General features: G+C 37.6%; 1 protein-coding gene across 2 annotated transcripts in view; it reads right to left on the bottom strand.

Annotated features, from left to right (window-relative positions):
- Positions 1–17442: 17442 nt before the first annotated feature.
- Positions 17443–26979, bottom strand: part of LOC131038070 (potassium transporter 2) — a 51948-nt gene continuing 42411 nt past the window's right edge. For both annotated transcript variants that reach the window (XM_057970369.2, XM_057970370.2), the window contains exons 5-9: positions 19521–19781; positions 19389–19441; positions 19126–19246; positions 18757–19011; positions 17443–18618 (exon numbers count right to left, since the gene is read on the bottom strand). In XM_057970369.2, coding sequence (XP_057826352.2) covers positions 17540–18618; positions 18757–19011; positions 19126–19246; positions 19389–19441; positions 19521–19781 — 1769 coding nt within the window. In that variant the 3' untranslated portion in view covers positions 17443–17539. The remainder of the gene's footprint in view (positions 18619–18756; positions 19012–19125; positions 19247–19388; positions 19442–19520; positions 19782–26979) is intronic.

Raw genomic sequence — 26979 nt, 5'->3', positions numbered from 1 at the left:
AGGGATAGAGCTTGTAGGAGAAATTCCACCTTTTGTGGTCTTGTTTTGTTGTTACACTCCACATTCGGTGGGTCATCCACCTCTTGTGGAATATTATATTATTTCTCCTACCTACCCCTAGTATTTCTTACCTACCCTTGTTTCTCATTGAGCCACATGTCATGATTGTGTGCTCATATATCCATATGGCCTTGCCTATATAAGAAGGCCTATATTCATTGTATTAATAAATCCAGTTGATCATTTGCATATTGATGATAATACAGTTTTGTTCTTGTCATTCTATTGTCTCTCTTTTTATAATTTTCATTGTGCCCTTGATCTTGGAAAAATCCTACATGGTATCAGAGCCATTGGGGCTTCATTGATTGGTTTTTGGAGACATCGTGGAAGGCTTCTAATTTCAGATCTGAGGGACTGCATTTTTTGGAGGCATCTTAGAGCGTTTTTGACCTCACCATTGCGTCTGGGAGGCCGTTTCCATAGAAATCAAGTATAAATTTGACCTATTTTGGCGAAAATCGATTTTTGGGTGTGGAGGAAATTTTCTGCCCAATTCGGGCGGTACGGTACAGAATTTTCGGATTTTTTTCAAAAAAAAAAAAAATTTGAAAATTATTTTTGGGATCCGTACCTTCTACCCAGTCAGCAGCATATAGTCAGCGCCCAATCAGTGCCGAGTCAGCGCCTAGTCAGCATTCTCTTTGGAAATTTTCAAACCCCTCTCCGTTGAGCAGTTTGGATTTTTGGGTCAACTTTGGAGGCCCATAACTTGCTCAATTTTGCTCCTTTTTTGGTGCAATTTTTTTTTATTTTGGCTAATTTTTCATGCTCTTCGCAGTGGTGTGGTTATTTTCTAGTTTTGGTGCATAAGTGTTTCAAAATTTTCAGATTCTCTCAGCTGTACCTGTCCAATCTTCAATTCTGTAACTTCAAAGGCCTTGTTTGAGCTCATACAACCTCCTTTTCAGGTGCCGTTTTTTTTGAAAGTGCATGTTTTTTCATCTACTTTTATAATCTATGATCAGATTTCAAAGATTTTGAGTAGAAGTTGTACTTTCAAATATTGGTCTTATTTGGCCTATTAGGTACTTATAAAGTGCTTGGATCTTAGTTTAGATCTCTTTCATTATTAGTTTGAGTCTCTTTTGGCCTTATTGAGGCAGTTGTAAAATTGAAATCAGAAGCCCACTTTGCCATTTTTTACAAGTGGCCCATTGTATACGCACTAAGTATAAAGTGCCAAATCATCACTTTTGGGGGGGTTCTTTGATTGAGTGAATTTGGGGGGGTGTCTTGTGTGATTGTGCCTCTCTTTCCTTGTGCTCTTTCATTTTTTTTGCAATGAGTCCTCATAAATTTCCACCTTTAAGTCCACATAATTATGCATCATGGAAAATTAAAGTATGGAGCAAATTAATGGAAAAGGGTCTCACACATTACATAGATGGAACAATAACAGCACCACTTGATCCTAAGGCTGATCCTAATGCTTAGTTAGAATGGCTCACTAAGAATTGCATGGCTCTTGGAACTTTGCACAAGTATGTATCAGATGACCTCATCTTTCATATTGAGAAGTGTACTACAATCAAAGATGTTTGGGATATGTTTCAGAAATTGTATGGTCAAGTTGATGAAATCAGAGGGTATAAGATTGACAATGAGCTCACCAACTTGGATTCCAAGAGTTTTGATACAATCCAAGATTATGTCACCAAAGCAAATGAGCTAAGAGCAAAGCTTAAGGATTGTGGAATTGACAAAAAGGATGCTCAGTTGATATTCAACTTGTTGGACAAGCTTGCACCAGAATATGCAGCATTTGTGTCTAGCTTCCAAACTCATCGTTTGACAGTAGGGAGTTCCTATGTTATGCCTTCATTTGATGCTTTCACAGAAATGTTGACATTGGAACAATCTAAGTTGTTGAACATGGGGCTTCTCAAGTCTTCAAAGTCCAAGGCTTTGGTGGCTAATCAAGGGAATCAAGGAAGTCAAGGCAAAGATTCCAACAAGAAGAAGAAGCAATCTAAAAAACAGCCACAATAGGAAAAAGGACAATCATCCTCTCCATCTCAAGGCGATTTTTCATCCTCTTCCAAGAAGGGGACACCACCTAAGAAGGATAAACCAACTTGTGCATATTGCAAGAAGTATGGTCATGATGAGCATTGATGCCACACCAAGCAAGTTGATGAGTTGACAAATCTTCTCAAGAAAAACAACATCAACTTGCCATCCGCCTACACAAAGAAGGATTCATCTCCTTCCTCTTCCGCACATTCTAAGGGAAAAGGGCAAGCATTTGTGGCTACTACAGGTTCTTCACAGCAGTGGATACTTGACTCAGGTGCCTCATATCACATGGGTTCTACAAAGGAGCAGTTTTCCTCATTGGAGCCATCTAAGGTACCTCACATTTACATAGGTGATGATATAAGAGTAGAGGTTGAAGGGAAAGGTTCAATTGACATGGATGATGGAACTTTTGAGAATGTTCTCTATGTTCCTAACTTGTCTACCAACCTTCTCTCTATCTACCAAATCACTCACTATGGGAATGGGAAAAAGGTTGAGTTTACACCAGATTCAGTTGTGGTCAAGGAACTTGATGATGATGCCTTGGTAGCAGTGGGACAAGTCAATGACAACTCAAGGCTTTATTCATTCTCCCACTTTGTGCCAAGTTCACCTTCTAGGGCCTTGCTTACTCATTCAAATTCTGAAAGTAAGCTATGGCATGAGCGGTTTGGTCACCTCAACTACCGCTATCTTCAGCAGCTCAGCACTAAAGACATGGTCACAGGTCTACCTCGAATCAGTTTTTCAGAGGGTGTATGTTCAGATTGTTCCATGGGCAAGCATCCTGAGGAGAAGTTTGATAAAGGGAAAGCTTGGAGAGATTTGGAAGTTCTTCAACTTGTTCATAGTGATGTAGCAGGTCCATTTCTAGCACCTTCATTTAGTAAGGCCCGCTATGTCCTCACCTTCATTGATGACTACTCCCGGTTCACTTGGGTTTACTTTCTCATTCATAAGAGTGAAGTATTTGACAGATTTCAGGACTTCAAGACTCGTGTGGAGAAGCAATCCGGGAAAGTGGTGAAGATTCTTCACACAGATAATGGAAGGGAATATGTGAACAAAAGACTTGAGGATTTTTGTACATTTGAGGGGATTGATCTTCAGCATTCTATCGCATACACTCCACAGCAGAATGGAGTCGCAGAACGCAAGAATAGAACTCTCAAAGAAATGGCTAGTTGTATGATACATGCACATCCTCTTGATCCCACCTTTTGGGCAGAGGCTATCAATTGTGCCACACACATCCAGAATTGAGTTCCTCACAAATCTTTGCAAGGTATTACTCATTTTGAAGCTTGGGCTGGTAGGAAACCGATTGTGAGACATTTTAGAGTCTTTGGGTGTCCAGTATGGGCTCGCATACCTCTGTAGAAATGCAATGCATTGGAACCTCAGAGTCGGCCTTGCATATTTGTTGGATATCCTGAGGGTGTTAAGGCATATAGATTGATGGATCCTGAGACACATGAGGTGTTCATTGAGAGGAGTGTTCACTTTGAGGAAAGCTCTCCTAGCTTGGCCTCTCTACCTCCTCCACCTTCCTCCATTGTGGATAGTGATGTTAGTGATTCAGATGATGAGACTCCTTCAACTCTGACTCGCAAGGTTACACCTCTGTAGGGTCCACTTGTAGTTGAGGAGCCTCGTTCTCCACCTCCACCTAGACCTCGTTGGGCTCGACAGACACTTGAGTCAGCAGGTTCTCTTGTTGGGGATCCTTCAAATACATGGAGAACTCGATCACAACATCAGGATCTACCACATGCATTCATTGCTACCGCTTTCGATCCATAGACATTTCGGGAAGCATCAGGGGTTCCTGAGTGGGACCAAGCTATGGAGGAAGAGTATAGTTCCTTGATGAGGAACAAAACATGGGATTTAGTCCATCTCCCTAAGGGGAGAAAGATGGTTCGATGTAAGTGGATCTATCAGACCAAGTTTGTAGCGGATGGTAGTGTAGATAAGTATAAGGCTCGGCTTGTTGTGAAAGGTTTCTCTCAGGTTGCAGGTGTTGACTATACTGAGACCTTTGTGCCCATAGCCAAGATGAACTCCATTCACTTGACACTTGCTATTGCTACAACTCATGGTTGGGTTGTACATCAGATGGATGTGAAGAGTGCTTTTCTTCATGGTGATCTTGATGAGGAGATTTATATGGAGCAGCCACAGGGTTTCATCCAGGATACTTCCTTGGTTTGCAGACTAAGGAAATCTCTCTATGGCCTTAAGCAGGACCCCAAGGCTTGGTATGCCAAGATGGATTCCTTTCTTCTCTCCGCAGGGTTCACCAGGTGTCATTCCAATCCGAATGTCTACATTTTGCGACAGGATGACTCTCACTTGATACTTGTGCTCTATGTTGATGACTTGATCATTACAGGGAGTACTGCATCCATCATTAGCAGGGTCAAATTTGCTTTGCATGACATATTTGCTATGACTGACTTGGGTCTTTTGCACTACTTTCTCGGGATCGAGATTTCATAGTCACCTTCCAGGATTACACTATCACAGCCCAAGTATGCTCTTGATCTACTTGCACACTTTCATATGGCTGATTGTAAGCCTGCCCCAACTCCCTTTCTTTCAGGAGTCAAGCTTGAGGCTCAGTGTTCTTCTCCACCAGTTGATGCCACTTTGTATCATCAACTTGTGGGTAGTATCATCTACTTGACTCATACACACCCTGATATTTCATTTGCAGTTGGCATGGTTTCCCGCTTCATGCAGGAACCACATGAGCTTCATTGGAAAGCCGCCAAACGCATCCTTCATTACATCCAGGGTACACATCACTATGGGATTCACTATGCAACAGGCACAGGACTTCGCTTGGTTGGTTACACAGACTTCGATTGGGTTGGCGATCTTGATGATCATAAGTCTACTTCCGGTTACAGTTTTCACCTTGGTTCAGGCCCCATTTGTTGGCAGAGTAAGAAGCAACATGCTATTGCTCTCTCTTCGACTGAGGCTGAGTATCGAGGCGCTGTTAATGCAACGACTGAAACAATTTGGCTCCAATAGATTCTTTCAGAGTTTGGATTCACCACTCCACGGCCGACAGTTCTACATTGTGACAATCAGAGTGCTATTGCAATCTCGAAGAATCCGGTCCAGCACCAGCGAACCAAACACATTAAGATTCATAGGCACTATATCCGAGAGTTGATTCAGGAGTAGGTCATTGATTTGCAGTATTGTCCTACAGCGGAGTAGGTTGCTGACATATTCACCAAACCTTTCACCGAGAGTAAGTTCCAGCAGTTGTGAGCTCTCTCGAGGGTGCGAGATGTGTCATTAGGGGGGGTCAGCTGACTTCTCCTTCCTCTCTTATGGGGGGGGACTTTTTCCTCTTTGAGGTTTTGTCCTTCTTCTTTGAGAGTCTTTTGTACTTTCATCTCTCTTTTGGGGGGGAGTTTTTTTCCCACTGGGTTTTCTCCTTTTCTCCATTTGTGAGAGATTGCATTGCATGGTTTTGCTTGCATTTGCATATTGTACATGGGTACCTATCATGGCCTAGTAGTCGGGACCCATCTTGCATTGTTGACTTGAGTCTTCATTCCCCTAAGTTGCACTTAAGGGGGGGTATTGGTTGAAATAAATATTCATTATGGATATTATTACATTTTACTTAAGTTAACTTAGGATAATGCATCTCTTCGTAGTTTGGATTTGAGACACTTAGGGAAGTGTGCACATAGGGATAGAGCTTGTAGGAGAAATTCCACCTTTTGTGGTCTTGTTTTGTTGTTACACTCCACATTCGGTGGGTCATCCACCTCTTGTGGAATATTATATTATTTCTCCTACCTACCCCTAGTATTTCTTACCTACCCTTGTTTCTCATTGAGCCACATGTCATGATTGTGTGCTCGTACATCCATATGGCCTTGCCTATATAAGAAGGCCTATATTCATTGTATTAATAAATCTAGTTGATCATTTGCATATTGATAAGAATACAGTTTTGTTCTTGTCATTCTATTGTCTCTCTTTTTATGTTTTTCATTGTGCCCTTGATCTTGGCAAAATCCTACAAGTTTATGTAGGTTTGTTTCCATAGGAGATGACATTGGCTTACAATTCATCATTCCAAATCTCTTTAGAATGTCAATGGTGTATTTACCTTTATTTAGATAAATACCATCTGGTTTTTGCCATACTTCTAATCCAAGGAAATAATGGAGTAGACCTAAATCCTTCATCTCAAACTCTGAAGCTAATTCCTGTTTGCATTTTGCAATGAGATGATCTTCGCCTCAAATCCCTCAGGTTGCTCTAGATATACTTCTTCTTCAATTGTTCCATTCAAAAATGCAGTTTTTACATCCATTTGATGAACTTTCCATCCATTAGATGCTGCAATAGCCAGGATTGTTCTGACAGAAGTGTATCGTGCAACAGGTGCAAATGTTTCTTCATAGTCAATTCCTTCCTTCTGTGAGAAGCCTCGAGCAACAAATCTTGCCTTATGTTTTTCTATACTGCCATCAGCAGCATGATTAATTTTAAAGAGCCATTTAGAAGATACAATTGATTTTCCTTTAGGTCTAGGCACAATTTTCCACACATTATTCTTTAAGATAGATTGATATTCCTCTATCATGGCATCCTTCCATACTTGTTGTTTAAGAGCCTCTCCGGCACTTGAAGGTTCAGCATTTATGAGGTCTGTCATTAGAGTAACATAGCTAGAAAACTTTGAAGGTCTTTTGCTTTCTCTAATTGTTCCTCTAGGTGCTGCAAAGGATTCTGCTTCCTGTACTATATTAGTGGCCCATAGTGGTCTCTTCCTGGGATTCTCTGCTGCAATGTTCTCAAGTTCCAAGTTGTTATCCTCAGGATGCTCCCTCTGAGTATCAGAAAGAGAATTTTCTTCCAAGTTAAAGGAATTAGTTGGGATTTCAGGTGTGATGGAACTCCTTGTTTTGTTAATAGCTATATCTTCCTCAAATATGACATCTCTACTTAATTCTATTTGTCTTTGACCAGGGATGAATATTCGGTAGGCTTTAAATGTTTCACTATATCCTACAAAAATCCTTTTATGTCCAGTAGGTTCTAATTTAGTTCTTTTCTCCTTAGGTACATGAATATAAACAGGGCATCCAAATATTTTGAGATGGCTAATATCAGGTTTAATTCCAGTAAAGACTTCTTCAGGAGTTTTGTCACCAATATGAGAGTGAGGACATCTGTTTTGAATGTATACAGCGGTATTAGTGGCTTCTCCCCAAAGTGCAGTTTCTAGGTTTTTATCTAACAACATAGCCCTTGCCGCTTCTACTATTGTTCTATTTTTTCTTTCAGCAACCCCGTTTTGTTGAGGATTGTAGGGTACAGTGAACTCCCTCTTAATCCCAGCATCTTTGCAAAACTCTTTAAATACTTCTGATGTGTATTCCCTACCATTGTCAGACCTAAGAGTTTTGATTTTCCTACCAGAGTGATTTTCTGTAATAGATTTGAACTCTTTAAATTTCCTAAGAATATCTTCAGACTCTTTAATTTTAAGGAAATAAATCCACGTTTTCCTAGAAAAATCGTCTACAAAGATTACATAGTATAATGCGTTTCCTAGTGATGGTTCAGACATAGGCCCACATAAGTCAGAGTGAAATAGTTCTAGTATTTCTTTAGTTTTTCTAGAACTGCAAGGAAAAGAGCTTTTAGTGTTTTTCCCTAGTGCACATCCTTTACAAACATCTGAATGAATTGGCTTTAGTTTAGGTAGTCCTATGACTAATTTCTCCATAGAGGGTAGAGCACGAAAATGTAAGTGCCCTAGTCTTCTATGCCAAATTTCCGCTTGGTCTATGACTTCATGAAGTAAGGTTTGATTTGGCTCATTACACAATTCATATAGGTGTCCTTGTCTGTAACCAATCACTTGTGCTCTTTTGAAGGTGAATGTTTTTGGCCATGCCATTACTTTTCCTTCTATGAATGAGACTCTATATCCATCATCCTCAAGTGCAGAGATAGAGACTAAGTTCCTTTTGATGCCTGGTACAAATAGTACCCTGGTGAGTTGGATTGAGATTCCAGACTTCAGTCTAATTGTACATGTCCTGACACCTTTTACAGGATGTGCAGAGTCATCCCCTATTGTTACCTCTTCATTTGATCCCTCTTCCATTAAGTCTAGTAATTCTCTGAATCTGGTGACACGTCTTGACAATCCACTGTCTATCACCCAAGTGTTAGACTTGTTTGAAGCTTGACTTGATAGTGTTGAATATAATACAAATTTATCAGATTCAAGTTCTGTGTTCCTCTCTACTTTGGTGAATGATGCCTGCTATTTTACTTTGTCAGGACAATTAAATGACATGTGTCTATACTGATCACATCTATGATATTGGATTTTTGACATGTCTTTCTTATGCACGCTTTTCCCATGATGGGATTTTCTCTTCTTGAAGTTTCTCTTCTTGTCTTTCTTACGGGAGTCAGTATTCAGAATGTGGAGGTCCTCATCTTTAGTTTTGTGATTTCCCCCTTTCATTTGCCTTGACTCTTCAAGGAGGTAGTCATCCCTTAGTCGATCAAATTCTGTAAATTTATCCCTTGCATTTATGCCTTGTTTGAATGATTCCCAGGATTCAGGTAATCCATCTAGAGTAATCATTGATAGTTCTTGCTTCTCGACATGATAATCAAGTTTTTTGCAGTTGATCTCTGAGTGAACCTATTCTCATGAAGCATGAGTTTATTGTTTCACCTTTATTTATACTTATGTGGTTCAACTGTCTTTTTAGAGCTAGGGTTTTGCTCGGATTGTTTATATCATACGTCCTTTCAAGGGTTTTGAACATTTCATAAGCGTTGTCATATTTTAATATAAGTGGTATTATGTGATCCCTTACTGCATCTATCACGATTTTTACAGCTTTATCATTTCCTTCATTCCACACAGTTTTCTTAGGATCGTCTGCAGGTTCGGGCTTGTCTTCTTTTATGAATTTGATTACTTTGTTCTCTTTTAATACTATCATAATTCTGACTTTCCAAGCCACAAAATTTGCTGCTCCTTCGAGTCTATCCTCGAATCTGATTGTGTTCGCCATTTTAGAAATCTTCGATTTGCAATGTAAACTTCACTTTTAGTCTATTCGGATCTTAAGTGGTTAGGCTCAAATACCATGTAAATGTAAAATAGACTGTTATTGTTTCTGTGCAATCAGATTTGTTGTGGCTTCAATATCTGGTATGTTAGAGTCAGATCGAAGAAATGAAAGTCGATTATGTCTCTTATCTATTTGCCTCTGTAGGTACGAAGGCAAATGTATATATATATATATATATATGTCACCGATATCTTTCTGGTTTTTGTTATCCACGTCGAACACCCCATTCAATAGGAAGGATGGCGTATATATATTATTGTCTTCATGGAATCGTGCCCCCACAGGGGGTCGCGATCCTATGTGGAACCACGTGGTTCCACATAGGGTCGTGACCCCTGTGTGGAGCCACGATCCTCTACACCGACGTTCATAACTTTAACCAAACTTAAACGTTTGCAAAGTGAATTTGTTAGTTAACACTAACTAAATTCCAATGTTTATTGAATCGTAAATAACAGAATTAGTATTCTGTGCGCTGATACAAACAGATTTAGTTTTCTGTGTTACGACTGAGACTATAATTTAACAGAAACAACAAAGAAAATGATGCTAGGAAATTACGAGTTATGGGAGAAAGGGAATAGATTGCTTACAAACCTTTATGCTCAACAACAACTACTACTACAAGATATAGAAAAGAAACCCATAAAGCAATCTCAAGTGATTCCTCAACCATGTTCTGGCAAGCCAATAATCATGGATCCTCCAATAGGATCTTTAGCCAGATGTGCTTGGCATCGTTAAATAATATGCTCAAAAACAACAACTACAATAGGAAATAGAAAAGAAAACCATAAAGCAATCTTAAGTGGTTCCTCAACCATGTTTTGGCAAGCCAATAATCCTAAATCCGCCAATAGGATCATTAACTAGGTGTACTTGGTGTCATCAAATAATGGATTTTATGGATAAAGTTATTGGACAGGCTCAACAAGAATTGGAAGACTTAAGAATGGAAGAACAAGTAGATGAAATAAATGAAGTAGAAAAACAAACAAAAGAGCTAGAAAGATTTATTTAGAAAAATACATTAACACTAGATATTCTTGAATCTTCCCAAGGACCAACAATAAAAGAAACAAATGAATGTCTCAGTGCTATTACTAGATACTCCAAATATTGAAGTTGCAATTAAAGTTGAAGAAAAGGATATGGAAAAGGGGAAAAGTTTTACAATCACTAGTTGTCCAAGTATCATCCTCCAAATTCATTTTCCTTCTATCAAACTTTATGTGCTACATTTTTTACTAGATACTGGTGCTGACCTTAATATTGCTAGATATAACTGGGATAACTGCTTCCCAGAAGATAAGTGACAACCAATGCAAACAAATTTAATTTTTGGCAAAGGAGCACATCTATCCAATTATGTTTGTTTTGCTCCTATTTAGTTTCAAAATGAAAAAACAACAAACTCTTAAATTTGTGCAGTATGAGATAGATGGTTATGATGGTATCATTGGCAATTTAACCATGCAGTCTTGGGAACCAATAACCATTCAATCAGATTGTTTTGTTATCCAAGGAAAAGAAATAGTAACAAGGTTCAATTCTGAAAAGGCAGCAACATCAAAGAATTATTAGATAAGAAAAGTCCATGGAAAACTAGACAGTCGTATTTGGTACTCTAAGCAAATTGACCATCTCCAACTTGAATTTAGCAAACTTCAAGAGGAATTCAAGCAACAGATTTTTAGTAAAGATCTCACTAAGCTTCCATGTAAAATTAATTTGTTACTTGCCTCCAAAGAAAGATGAAAATGAGAATGAAATTTTGCCAAAAGCAAAAGCTAATTATTTTCTAATGAGCGGGACAGAAGTTGACAATTGTCAAAAGGAAGTCAATTAGCTACTAGAAAAGGGTCTCATTACTCCTTAGTCTTCCTTTTGTTGTCATGCAATGTGTGTTCCCAAGAAGGACACAGAAGGAAATGAACTTCCAAAAAAATGCCTGATTTTAAATTACAAACCTCTAAATGTATGTCTTCGGGATAATCAGCATTCGTTGCCATCAAAAGACCACATTTAGCAACAAATTCAAGGAGCCAATATTTATTCAAAGTTTGATATAACTAAAGAGTTTTGGCAGATACAGATCAAGGAAGAAGATCGATACAAAACAAAAATTTATGTGCCTCAAGGTTTGTATCAATGGGATGTATTACCTTTTGGTATCAAAATAGCGCCCTCCATTTTCTATCACACCATGGATTCTATATTTTGTCAACATTCCAAATTAATAATCTCATATATTGATGACATCCTCGTTTTTTCACAATGCCCAAAATCTCATTTAGAGTATCTGAGAATCTTTCTCCAAACATGTATACAGTATGGACTTGTCATCAACTGAGACAAAAGCCAATTTTGTCAAGAAAGCATTATCTTTATTGGGACTAAATTACTGCCTCATGGTCATATGGAAGCTCAACAACATATTCTTCACAAAATTACCAATCTCCTAGTTACCACTATTAAAGAATTGCAAATATTTCTTGGCCTCGTTAATTATATAGTAGGATTCTATCATAATGTTGCTATTGATAGAACACTTTTAAATAAGCTTTTAAAAAAGAATCCTCCAAAATGGTCCATAGAGCATAATGATGTTGTATAGTGTATCAAAGCTAAATTTGCTAATTTACCACCACTTTGACTACCAGGCCCCTATCCCAAAATTGTTGAAATTGATGCAAGTGATCACGGTTGGGAAAGAATTCTCAAGGACAAGCTTCCTTCTGGACAAGAAGAAATTGTTCAGTATGTCTCTGGTGGGTTCAAAGGAAGCGAACTCAATTATCATAGTGCTCATAAAGAAATTCTTGTTGTTGTCAATACCTTAAAGCATTTTCAAATGTTTGTGGGTGATCAACATTTTTTCCTGTGTTCAAATCTTTAAAATATAAAAGGGTTCTTCAAAAAAGAATCTAAAAATAAAGTAAGCAAAAGTAGGTTGTTGGGAGGGGCACAATTCTTAGATACTTTTGACTTCACATTCAAACTTCTACCAAGAAAACATAATAGTTTTGCTAACTTTTTGTCTCATGAAGCTAATCACTGTGATGTAGGGCATGTCAAGGTTATCATAATAAGAGAAGAGTGATGGACTAAAGCATGCAGTCCAAAATTCAATACAAATTCTTTCAATCACAAAGATTGACAAAACTATGATCTTGCCAATGATTTTCTTTATAAGAAGCAATGAATGTTCGAAGCCTCTTGCTATTAACATCCTCATATCTATGGCATTCTAATAGTGTCATTTGCACATATCTTATAGAAGAAGAAGGTGAAGATATTATAAACTATCTAGGCGAAGAACATCCTTTCCCTCAGTGGCCTATACACTTCATGAATCCACACATCCAACGACTTGAACGTTGGCTCCATGATGAAGGAGGTATTCAATGACTAAAGGATATGTTCCAAGGACTAGAAAACAAGCCAGATTTAAATTTTCCATTTAATGGGTATAAAGGAAAACTATGGAAACTTGTTTTCAAATCCTTCCATGATAATCTTATTAATATGTATGTCTTTCAAACATATGGTCATCAAGGAGAAGGATCTCAATTGCAACATATGACCCTTCGCCAACGCCTTTGATATTTGTTCAATAACAACCAATCTGGATCATAACAACCACCTATCATCAAGAGCAAGGTTGTCATGCAGCACGGGATCTTGGAATCTATGGCCCTTGTAAACACAAATCTCAATGCATTATGTGGAAAGAGCTTGATCTCTCTATACCTCCACAACTTGGTAATTGGAGTGATAATTCCTCATCTCAAGAATCTAACGGCTAGTGATTTGGTTTGTGAATCACCGGAGTTACCTGGCACTTCGTTATCCAAAATAGGAGTGGACTCAACCACTGAACAAAAAGGTAAGGTTACCACCATAAAGTAACCATGAGTTACACTTCAAATGTCCTCAAAGTAAGTTTAGGATGGCCATTTCAAACCCAATCCACCAGGTATTCCTAAGTAGCCCATCCTTAAAAGGATTGGGTCTACTTTGGCAAATCTAGGCCATCTCTACCTTGAGATTGATAATCTCAAGGCCATGGCCAATTACAACCATCTCTTTACACCATTCCACAATTAGAACCACTTCATTAACTATCAAGATAGTTGAAGGACCTTTCTTTGACGTAGATGTAAGCCATCTAACCAATTGGTGAGAGTGGTTGTTGGGATTCTCCATTTCTTTTTTGCAATCCTTGTCAACATTCTGTAATTCTCAACATATTTAACAAATCCATCCATATCCTCTATCAACCATTCCCATTCTTGTGTTGTATTATTTTGCATTCTTGCAAGAGCAATAACCCCCACTATTGCCTCAACAGGTTGTGGAATGCTCTTGGATTGAACTAGAGCTTCTTCGTCTAGGAAGAATCTAACTCCTCTTTTATGTGCAGACAACCTTGTTGTGGCTCTTCTTTTGCTAGGTCGGGTCCTTAATCAAGCTTTGTTCATCATCTACAGAGAAGAAGAAATAAGAATGAAAACAACAATTTGGAGATTTTGAATCTCTTTTGTACATAGTAAAGGAAACAAAAAACCTCAACCATTCAACTTGAAAATCCAACTATTAGTGTGGCAGTAATATAATGAGCAGTGGAATCAAATTTATAGAAGATCCCATGTATGCACTTGCATTACACTAGCTACAACTTTTCATCCTATTGAACATATAGGTGTTAACATTATAACAAAAAACCCTATTAGAGTACAATGACTAATATATGTACATCATTTAGAAAAGTTGGACATTAATCATTTAAGAATAGATAGCCATTAACAAAATAATTAAGAACCTCATATAAGCACTTGTAGTTCACTGGCTACAACAATTTTATTATTTAGAATAGATAGGCATTAATAGTATAAGGAAAAACCCCATATATGCACTTAAAGTACATTGGCTAGAAAATTTACACCCACAACGTCCACTTCCTCATATTTTACATGCATCATCTACTCTTTCCCTCTTGGCCAACCACATTAACAGTTTAGAACAGATAGCAGGATATACACAACAATTAGGCATTTACAAAACAACACTTAAATATTAATGAAAGGATGCACATTATCTTTTTAGAAGAGATAGGCAATAACATTATAACTAGAACCCCATGGCTAGAACATTTGAATCATATAGATTGCAAAGACACTAACAATAAACCCAATAACCCCATATATGAACTTGCAGTATAGTGGCTAGAATTTTAACCATTCCTATTGAATAGATAGGCGTAAACATTATAACTTAAAACCCCGTATATGCATATATAGCCTAATGGCTAGAGGATTTAAAAATTATACAACAAATAGGCATTCACGTAATGAACAGATGGGAATAGATATGTATGTATAGTACAATTGTAAACCCCATTTATGCACTTATAGCACACAGGCTCAAACAATAACATTGTAGACAAGAAATTGGCATAAAGAGTATATGGTAAACTAGTAGAATACCTGGAAGAATATGCGTATTGCTTGTGTTAATCTTTTGTTGCTGCCTTGTCCTCTTATGCCTCTACCACCACTAAAATATAAAACAAGATACAAAACAGAGGGTTCAAATGAGAAAAATGAATGGATTGAATGGATGTAATGCATATTTGAAATGGTAATATTAATGAATTGTAGAATGCTTGTTTGGTACCAAGTATTAAATGTCTGTCTCAAGTCATGAGTTGATTGATTTGGTTGATTGCTTGTATGTTGTGGATCATTTAATTTCACCCATTTTGTTTTGATGGCTTCAATGGCGAGCCTTACACTTTCATCTATGTTGAATGCAAGTGGAAGTGATTAGAATCTGGATGATTGTGTTTGATAGATGGGACACCTGGCCATGTTTTATGTTTGAAGAGTTTTGTAATTGGAAAATTGTGATACTAGATTGATGTAATATGATTGTGTGATGGGACACATGGGCTTTTTTAATGTTGACGTGGTAGTTACTTTTTCAAACCATTACATAAATTTTGGGTGGTTGAAGCATATGTGCCTAGGACTCTTAGTTTGTATTTGTTATATGTATGGGTGCAAAATTAAATGAAACGCTTCACATCTTAGCACCATGGATTTTTCTTGGGTTGTGTCAGAAGCTTTATTAATATTATCTAACTTGTAATATTGAATATTAAATATTAAATGGTTAATCAAGTGCTCCACTATGGGGCCCATTCAAGTCAACTCCTATCCCTGCTATAGGACTATGCTCCACTATCGACCCCTCCCCACTATCCTTCATCAAGTATTATAATGCATACTTACCCCAAGTCCCCATGTTGTTGCTTAAGTCTACTTTCTATTCATTTTAACTCTACTGGATAGTTAGGGGGAAACTTCTCCAGTCCAGCATGGATCAGAAAGAAGGCCTAGGTAGCTATCTATCTAGATATTACGTCTATAAGACTAGCTATACCCCCTACTTGTAACACCACTCTTATCTATGTTAGAAATGTTGCACTCCCAACCTAACCGCGTCATCTTAGGCTAGAGAGGCTATAGTTGGCAGATATGGTTTCCCTATCCCTACATTACTTTATTTATCGTCTAGCAAAGAACTGATAGAACTCCCTGCAATCTGCCACAGAATCAATTACGGGAATTCTGATATAGAGTGTGGGATGCTATCCTTAGGAGTTCACCTCACCCCATATATAGAACCCCCTTTATCTAGGGTAGAGCGGGGACTCATTCTGACTGAAACAAGATTCCAACTCGGGCCGCTTTTTAAGTAGTGAAAGTGTCTCCCTATAATTTTTTAATCGTGGGAAAAGGAAAATTTGGAATCTTTTCCTACTTTTGCAGAGCAGCTGTTGTGGAAGAAAAAAAGAGGGGCTGGAAATAAACAGCAACTGCTTATTGGCAAAAATCACACGTGGCTTCACCATTTTTTTTTCTCTCCTATTTAATTTCCTTCCATTTTGCCACCAAATTTTATTTGTAAGCAATATGATTAAAAAAATTATTTTAAAATATCATTTAAGAGGACTTCCTAAAAACAAGCAGCAAATTTTATTCTCTATGGGGTCACCAGCTCCACAAATTGTTGCACAAAAAGTTGAGCAACAGCTGCTAGCCAAAATAAGCTAACCAGCCGCATGGGAACCTACCCTTACTTGTCAACATAGTCAAACACCTTGTCTGTGATATGCTTTAAATTCAGAGCTTTGAGTTTGACAAATCATAAAGGTCAAATCATGTTGCCCTACTTGGCCATGGCCAGTAGACTGATCAGGAGCCACTGAGTATTTGCCAGTTAGAGGTTGACAGTTCGAATCCTGTACCTGGAGGAAGACTCCGGCTGGACTTTACCAAGAAGAGGCATATTTATAGTGGCTGCTAACCAAAATCAGTAATCTGGTAGGCTGTGATGCTGTGATGCTATTGAATGAAGCAATGCCAATACCAAGTGCCAGAGTTGAACTCATAACCTAAGTGGAGATAATATAGTATTGTAACCAATTTCCATGTGTAACAAAAAAAAATTATGTTTCCCTACTTGCTAGCACAAACCCAGGTAAAAACAGGACTGATATATATGCCCGACAGGGTATACTTCCTATGTTTTGGTGTGTGTTAAGTGCTTGATCACCCCCATCCCTCTTGAAGCTAGTGGATCAAGTATCCTCTTCCACGAATGTAGATTCAGGTATAAAACAAAAACATTTCTGTCAGTCTGATAACTATAATTAGTTATTCAGTCAAATAAGATGATAAGTTAAAGAAAGGAGATTAACTGCTAAAATATTAAAAAATAATACAGATGCTAGGAAATATGTCAATAGGTTGGAATTCTTTTCATGAGCACGAAGTGGAAGCAATTACCTCAATAGAACACTATGAAATTAAGTGCTAAAATACTAAGCATAACTGCAGATGCTAGGAAATATGTCAAGGGGTTGGAATTGCTTTGATGGACTTGATTTGGAAGCAATTACCTCAATAGAACACTTTGAAATTCGGTGTATGCCCTAAAGCTATACTTTCTTGTTTTGTGATTACCAAGTAATACCTAGAAAACGCAGGTTTACAATAACAATCATAAGTTAAGTATTACTTTTTACTCTAATATATGTATTTGCAGACTTCAATCAGGTGACTCTTCCAGGAACCTTACACTATAATCGTTACTAGATATTGGCCTGCAAAAAATAATGCCATTAAAATCGAGTAGGCAGAGATAAATCAATTATACTCCCATTAAAAGAAATAATTTCTTTTTAACATAAAAATTGATTCTTATTCAAATGTGGCTGATTTCAATACAAAGGTCCTAACTCAAACAGTGTAAACCATACCAACTTTCATAAGTGCAGCATGTGGCACACCCAATGCCAATGTTGACTCCCTACAATTATTTTTGAGAAAGTTGTACACAAAATTAATGGCAATCATCTTGAGAAAACTTGAACCTTTTCTTGCTTGCACATCAGAATGTGCCAGTATAAAGGCAGTTCCAGATTCCTTTGCGTCCAAAAGTTCTTCTAGTTCATCTCTTATAGCATGATCTGTTTCAGGGCTGCTAGGCAATATAAACCTAACTTTTCTTCTCCGAGCTTGATTAAGCGAAGCAGGTTCTATTTCTTGGATGCTTTGAATAGTTGGTGTTGACCTAACTTGTGACACTGTAGCAGAATGTAGGCTTTCTATTGAATCACAACTTGCAGCAGCATCAATGCCATTCCCAGACCACAAAGTTGTGCCCATAACAGTCATCTTTTCTTCTGGTGAAGTGTCGGAAAAACTTTGCCCTGAACAAATGAACTCACCAAGGTTATAGATAAGTTGATCTTCAAAGTCATCACTTTCCTTCCGAGTATCACGATATCCATATCTAACAATACATCTGTACAACCTCAACTCTTTTGGCCCAACACGCCCAATAAGATACCGTTCCCCTGTTGGAACATATGGTACTGGCACTGATTTGATACATACAAAGACAAGAACCTGATGGAATGCAGAAAGATTTGTCACGAAGTGTGAAAAAATTGCAGGTATTCCACTGACAAGTTCTGTGTACATAAGTCCTATTCCACGAACACGTGCCACCTCTAGACTGGGACAAAGACTTGCAATCCAATTTATGGAGACCTTATTCTGCAAATCAAATTCATACTTCTTGAGGGTTCCATAGTGCCATGCATACATGATCATCATGAGGATCAAAGATAAAACCAATGGCACCCAAGCCCCCTCTTTAAATTTTACAAGAGAGGCTGAAAAGTACAGAGATTCAATGAATCCAAAGAAAACAAGAAAGCATAATGCTAACAGGAAACTCCTATGCCAGCACAATACTATTATCAATGACATGAAAAAGGTTGTGACCAGCATAACAACGATGACTGCCAAGCCTGCATCCAAGGGATTGTATGGATATTACAAACTCCAAGAGCCCAAATGTTTTCACACCATAAAATCATTAATCTCCCATGAGTGCAAAATAGATATGGAGCAAACAAAACTGGTTAAAGAATCTAGAAGGAACATACCAGTTGCATTTCCCAAGGACTTGACATCCCTGAATCCAAAAGTTACAGCAAGACATATAATCATTAGAATCCAGTTGATTTCAGGAATATAAACTCTCCCATGTATTTTATCTGATGTGTGCACCACCTTCACCCTAGGAAAATAACCAAGTGTCAAAGCTTGATTAATGATTGAAAATGTGCCTGTAATCATTGCTTGGCTTGCAACCACCGATGTAGCCATTGCTACTGCTATTATAGGTGCTCTTACACATTCTGCAAAGGTAAATTGAGTATATTGATATAGATTGGTAAAATAACTAGTTAGAAAAGCATGTGCGAGAGCACAAAGCTAATTTATATTACAGGTATTTCACATAAAAGCATTACCTGGCACAGACATGTAAAACCCGATTGGGCTACGACTAATGTCATGATGCCGTGATATGTAAGCTGCTTGACCCATATAAACTAGAATTAGAGAAGGATAGATCATAAAAGTGAAAGCCATCTGCAGCAAAATGAAAAGTCTCTGATGTCACCACTACAGCTCTAGTCACTTGTATTAAGAGAAGAATTTAGCAATAAATCTAATTTGAATCTCAAAAATTAAATGGAAGGCTCTTACATTGGAGATTGGATTTGTCCTATACCTGGATTGATAGCTGAGAAAAGTGCCCTAAATCTGCAAACATTGCCTCTGAACCTGACAAAACAGACATATTCTTTTACAATCCCAAGTCCAACATAACACTACCTGCAGTTATCCAGGAAAGGAAACTCACCTGTGATACATAGCAGAACACCAGCCAAAGATTTCCACCCTCTAGCTCGGGTCTTCCTCATAAATATATACATGGCATATGGAGAAAGTGCATTATAAATATGTTTGTTGTAGGTAAATATATTATATAGGCCAAGTGAACTCATGCATATAAGCCAGACCAAAACGATTGGTGCAAACATGAAGCCTAGCCGATGAGTGCCATAGTGTTGTAATGCAAACAGACACACCAATATAAAACATGAAATAGGAGCCAACACATCTGCAAACAAAAACCATTCGAAATAAGCTTTAGATATATTAAGTAGGTATTAATGCCAATTAAGCCAAATATTATGTGGTAAACTTTAGCATAAATTAGATAATAACAATTTAAATAATCACTTGTTGACAGAAGCATGTGACAGATTTAAAAAATTGCAAATTGACAAACATAATGATAGACACTTTTATCTTGTTCAGTATGATGTTATTCTTGGCCATTTGAAGCAGATTGTTCTATGAAATACTGCAGCACTGCATTTGATTTATCGATTTTATTTACTGCATAAATGGAGAAAGCATCTGATATTTAAGTCCATACTAAGATCCTTTCTAATTGCTGTTCCTAGAAAATTCAGTTCCGTGTCTTGACATCTGAAACATGGCTTTAATGGAGGATGCTTAAATTTTGCAGCTATCGACCTATGAAATGGATTAAGACATAAACAAGATGTAGCTTAAATGACTTTAAAAATACATGTTAAAATGAATTAATCAACCCTTACATCATAATATACATAATATGAGGGATATAGCATGCTTTCCCTCAGAAGGTTTACACCTTGAAATATTACTGAAATCTTCAAAATATCTTGGGCAAAAAATTCCTTCTACTATTAAAGTCTTTGACATTTGTCTGATCATAATCGCACAAAACTCTTTTGAAATATAAATAACAGTAACATGGTATTCAAATGCCAGGTCTTTCATTACTATGGGCATATTAAAACTTCTCCTTAAAAGGAAATTACACATACAAACACTTTTCCTTGAGGAAGAAATCTGAGAAAGACATTATCCAAAGTCAAATAAATTTGAAAATCCTCAATCACTCTAAATCTTAATAAGTATTTGGGAGACCTAAATGTAGGGAGTTCCAGCACACTAAAAGAAGGCGGCAATAATATTTGGACACAAGAATCTTAGATCTGAATTAATATAAAGTGTAATATCCCAATTATTTTTTTTTTGTTTTTAGGCCAATAATAATCATCCACAAATAGATAACCTATTAAGGTTAGAAAGCATAAACTGAAAACTTGCTGGAAAATGCAACCCTTCCACTTTCTGATCACCAAGTGCCCAATGTGGAAAGGTGAGAGCATACGGTGTTGAGGGGATCGTTAGCTTCAAATAACTGGAAATAATACAATGCTTGGGCGGCAAGCCAACCCCTTCTTCTTATCCAGCGAGAATGCAAGAAACTTGGCGGTGAACCAGCCAAGAGAAACATACAAAGGCACAAATCACTCAACCATGATATTTCAGCGGGAGGACTAAAATTACAAAACAATCTCAACTCAACCGCTTATGCAGCGGGAGGACCATTACAATCAGACATCACTCGACCACTTATGCAGTGGGAGGACTGAATTACAGTTTACTTGAAAATAGGTAGCAAGCTAGCCTCTTCCACTTTTCAGCGGGGTGAGAGTTACAAGCCGGAATTGGTTAATAGTACTTCTACTTAACCTTACAATAATCAAGATAATGTGAGAAGAGAGTAATGCTAAACATCCAAATAAGAAACATGAAATTTCTGCTAACATCAAAAATCTACAAGCTGGAATTACAAAACCAACAGCCTATGGATTCACTAAAACACTCATAACTCTCTCATTACTCACCCAATTCACCCCAAATCTGTTCTAAACAATTGCTATAACAGCTACAATGAAAACAAACCCAAAGAAAGCCATCGAAACCCCCATATTTATTTTGCATGCTTCCCAATGCATTCACTAAACCCAACGCCTAACCTGGGAAGTTCAATTTACAATATAAAAATCCACACTCAAAATAAGATGCTAAAAACTTACAAGATGCATCACCAGTGGTAGGAAGGATGGATGAGCTGGTACCCAGAATGATGGAATCGCCTGGCCAAGAGGTATGAGCAAAACACACTTTCAGCAGTCACGCGACCAGCAACCAGAAAACACTCCAATCTGAAACAAAACACTCCACAATCTGCAACTCACTCACCAATAGCACTGGGAATACATGGACATAGCTAGGTACTATCTTGCAAGTGCGAAACTGAGACTTAGCTAGGAAGCCACACTTCGAAGTTCAGATTTTCAATCGCCAATTCGGCAGCATAACGATGCAAATTCATTTGATAACCAAAATGGGAGCCCAAGGCTCTTATTTATAACTTCTAACTCCCCAAAACCAAATGCAAATGCTTACAAATTTGCCCAAATTCAACTTCTTCATTTGCATTTGCTTTATCATGTGGACCCAAGGATGGCGCCCAAACCATAAGTCAAGGAATTACGCCAAAAAGCACAAAACCACAATTTTGACTTAGCAACATTTGAGGTGAATAAAATAATATCTCCATTATAAATTTGGCATCCATTTCTAGACATAAAATTCACCTAGCACTTAGGAGATATTATGCACCATTTCCAAAGCCAATATATCAGTAGTAAAAATAATCAAATTAATTAAACATTAAACCTTAGGATAAGGAGATAATATTTAATTATATCACCTCTGACTCCAATACTGATTATTGTCAAAACCAGGATGAAGCTGAGCCAGGAAGACCATTGAACTGCTGCAAGATCAGAACCCTGTCCACTGCCAAAAATAGAAATATGCCATACTACCACTTACTAAAAATAGTAAGTCATGAACTACTGCTCCAAAAAGCATGATCTTTGCACCCAGTGACAGAGCATGGAGAGATCAGTAAGACAGTATCACCAAAACGGCCAACCCCTGACTTACTTAAATAAGTAAGTTCTCACCTCATCAATGCTTGACCCTCATTCTTCATTCCACCTAGCCTACGGGTCTCAGGGAAAGGCTAATGAACCACTGGAAGGACATCAACGAGAAGGGGACATTACATAAAGTCAAAGTATCAAGGTAGACTCTTCTATTCTAGTAGATTCGGTCAATACCTTGATCTTCTAGCTTTGATAGAAATATAAATGAAAATCGTGATGATAAAGCCACTGAAAGTACTAATAAAGCAACAAAGAATTGAAATGCCTTCTTCCATCACCAAAGATGAGGACAAAGTTGGTTGTCCTTTGGTAGCAACAATCTTTTTTATTAGGGAAAAAGGCAAACACTCAGATTGGGGAAATAAATGTTTGGTTTAAATTCCTGTTTATTCTAAGTTTTTCCCTTTGTTCTATTTGTTTCTTTCTCTTTACCTATTATTTGAATTTTCCTTTGTCAATTATGTGGAGATTATATTCTCCACTTTCCCTTTTTTATACTGCTTCACATTTTTGAAGAAATTATTCCACTTCTTGTTGATGTAACCACGCTTCTATGACAGATCTCCCACCATCCATCAGCTTCTTTTTGTTTTAATTCTTTTGAATTTCAGGTTGTTACTTCTAGTTAGTGGCAGTGGTTGTTGTCCTTTTTGGGCTCTACCCTTCTTTTGATTCTCATTTATTTAGTTTACTATAGGATTTTTTGGTCTCGGCTTGCTAGCTGTGAAAAATAGAGGAACTTGTTGTTGTGATGAAGTGGAGAAATAAAAGGATGACTTTCTAGCTACTATTTTGTTGTATATTGTCTTCGTTTTGATATCCATTGTGAGTTAATAGTTTTGACATGAATAGTTGGAAAGTTTAATAAGATGCCATGTTGTGTTGTAGTTGTTGTCTATTTCAATCCATTATCAATTAGAGAAGAGTACTTACCTTGTAGCAATAGTGAGTGTTGTTGATGTGTTTTTTATGCACATGCAAACACAGAATAAAATACCCAAAAGTATCTTATCCTCTCTTGAACAAAGTTACTCAAATGTTGAAGATTAGCTTAAGGATCACTTCAGATAATTCCAAGGTCCTTATATGTCGGGTCACGACATGTGGATAAGCTCGTTGGTTTGATGTGATTATGCTGGAATCACAAGGGGACTTACATTGAATTGTTGAATGCTTGAATCGCTGGAACTTGATCATCTAATGTTGCAATCTTGTGATGTTTTTTTATCCTAAACTAGCTCGAATTGAAAAAAGGGCAAAAGATAAAGGGTTGAAGAGTTCTATTCTAAGACCTAGAATGTGAGAAGATAGGTGAATGATCAAATGGAATCCTACTGGGCGAGGTCTCACCATCAACTTGAACAATTTGACTCAAGCTCAGTGCAATCTTCTAAGGGATAATTCAAAGATATTCGAATCATTACCATCAAACATTGATCACCATTCAAGTTAATGCATAAGCAATGGATGTATAACAATTCAAAGTTAAGCTCATATCATTCCAGTTGACTACGCAAGGCACACTTACAATCAGCAAGAGGCTAGTGGTATGGACTAAACGGATTCCACGCAAATACATTCAACAATTTCCTCCATTCAATCTAATCAACATGAAAGTAAATTGAGAAGTAAAGATCATGCAAGTTGTTGAAGTAACAAATCAAATTCACCATAACTTCAATGAAATCAATTGCTCTTTACAACAAGGTTTGGCAACAATCTTTGTCGTCTCCTAATCTAACTCCTATCCTAATTGCTATCTACTATTCACCATTCTTTGTTACTAACTATTAACCTTGTCAAATGGAGAGCTTGAGCCTTTTATAATTCTCTCAATAAAATTCAATGGCTCAGATCAATTTGAGATCAATGGCCGAGATTTTACAATGAAAACCCTAATTAGGGTTTGTTACAACAAACTCAATTCTGGCCAATGAAATAGTTACATCATTTGGACACATGTCCTCTCTGGAATATTCGACCAATGGATAAGGGGGGTAGATGCCTCAAGGTTTGTTCCTTCATAGACGAGTCAGGTACATTGCATCTAGACATGCTGATGTGGAACTCCTTTGATTGGTGGAGATAGGTGACTGGGATGCCACCACAATTTGCTTGTAGACTTGGAATATTTGATACTCAACATTACAAGCTTGCTCGATGCTTGGTGTGATGATGGGAAGCATCATTCATCCATCCTTGCTTGCTTATCCTGCCTTGAGATAGTTGTGTGATATCTCTTTATACTTCAAGGTCTTGACCTTTTCATGTCATCTTAATGTTGTGAGAGTACTTGAGATTCTTCCTTCCTTGATACCCTTGTGCTTGCTGATGAAGTTTTCTTCTTGAACTTGCATAGTGGCGGAGTCTTGCAATCTTCCCTCTCTCATTTCTTCAAGGTGCTTCTTTGCAATTTGCATCATCTTCCTTTCATATCTGCAAAACAAAACAAGTATAGTATCAAACACTCATGACATATAGCTTTTACACACCTTAATATAATCTCTGATTTTTTAGGTGTTGCAGGTCTGATAGGTGTATCTAGGGGAGATCACTCCTTTTGATAACTGAATTTGCTATCTTTACGATGAAATTCGCTCAATATGCTTCCTTGATGAGTTAATTTGCCCTCTTCTTGATGAATTTTGTTGCCCTCTTAATTGAATTTGATGAATTTTGCTGCCAATGCTTGATTGAAATCGTTGCTCTGCTTATCAGATTCGTTGGCAAGAGGAATGAATTGCTTTGAGATGATGTTTGAAATGAATGCTTGAATACCCTCTTATAGGCGATTAAGGAAAGGTTGTGTCTTTTCCTATGAAAGCGGGCCTGACTTAATAAAATTTTCTTTACCCTTGTTGGCCGGCTTGATACAATTAAACACATTTTGATTCAAATTTGAATTTCGTTTTTGGTGCCAAAGTAGTGTTTGATTAATCTTTAAAGTGCATTGAAACGTAAGGGATTTCGCTCTCATGAAGTTCACTCCTAAACCCTTTCACATGAAGTTCGCTCCCCTTGGCTTTCACATGAAGTTCGCTCCCTTTAGCTTGCACATGAAGTTCTCTCCCCTTGGATTGCACATGAAGTTCGCTCCCCTTGGCTTGCACATGAAGTTTGCTCCATTTTATTTACTCATGAAGTGAAAACCAAAATGAACTCTCCCTTCATTACTTCATTGTTTCATCAACTCAATCCTTAGTTTTTTCAAGTCTTCATCTACAAAAACATGTCAAACTTTCCCTATGAAGGCCTAAAATGCAAAATTCACTCCTATCAAAGAGCACATGAAGTAAACTTTGCTCCAAAGGAGTACTTGAGGTGATATTGAATCAAAATCATTCTCATTATCTTCACTCATGATAACTCAAACGTTCTAACTCCCACTCAAACAAGGCTTATAAGACAAATTTGCTCCAAAAGTGATGCTCATGAAGTTTGCTCCTAAGGCTATGCACATGAAGTTCGCTCCTGAGGTCATGCACATGAAGTGAATTTCAAATCAAGACTCTAACTTTTCTTCGCTCACTTTCACTCACTCACTTTCACTCACTCACTTAACTCTAATGTGTCATGCCATGCTCAACATGCAGTCTTATGAAGAATTTCGAGGCACATGAAATTCACTCCACAAGAGGTACACATGAAGTAACCCTTAGTAGCAATCCCTCTTCACTCCTTAGTTGAATTCATGATAAACTTCACCTCCTTTATGATCAAAATGTTGTTAAAGGCCTATAAACTCGCTCATTTCCCTCAAATGCTGCTCAAGAAGTCCATTTCGCTCCTAATTATGAGCAAGAAAAGCAAATTTTGCTCCAACTAGAGAGCACTTGAAGTTGCCTAGACACTTGACCTATCAAGTTCACGACCACTTACTCATCTCATAACACTTCATTTCACATCTCACAAAAGGGCTATTCACCTGACTCCTGGCCCTTTGACCAACAATACCTCTCCAATGCAAAGGCTAATAGCTAAGGACTCTAACACTATCCTAGAAAGCGAAAAAAAAGTGGGGGTCCCCATTCGCAATGGGGCGATGTGTGAATACCTCACAATAGGTGTCTTCATTAGTTTTTTGGTATCTGTTAGTGCCTGGATTCCCAAGCCTCGAAATTTGCATAATTGGCTACATCCTTGCCCCTTTGTTGCTCTCACCTTATTTTACCATCATAGATAATTGATCAAAGAAACACTCAATGGGCATTCCCTTGTCAAGGGTTGCCTAGGTCTGCCCTCTTGAACTTCCCATGTCCTTCCAGTATGTGGAAACATTTAAAAATTTCGAAGTCCTCTGAATCTGAATGTTTTCAAAAATTTCCTAAATGTTTGTCAATAGTTGGGAGTGGTTCAAGACCACTATCAACACCTAACACCCAATTCTGAACTAAAGCTCCACCAAAAGAAGAAAGAAAGGAAATCAAATGTGTCAAAGGGTTCGAAAGTTCAATAATC

This window comes from Cryptomeria japonica, chromosome 2 (genome assembly GCF_030272615.1).
Source record: "Cryptomeria japonica chromosome 2, Sugi_1.0, whole genome shotgun sequence".
Lineage (NCBI taxonomy): Eukaryota > Viridiplantae > Streptophyta > Pinopsida > Cupressales > Cupressaceae > Cryptomeria > Cryptomeria japonica.
This window is presented reverse-complemented; position numbering and strand designations above follow the sequence as displayed.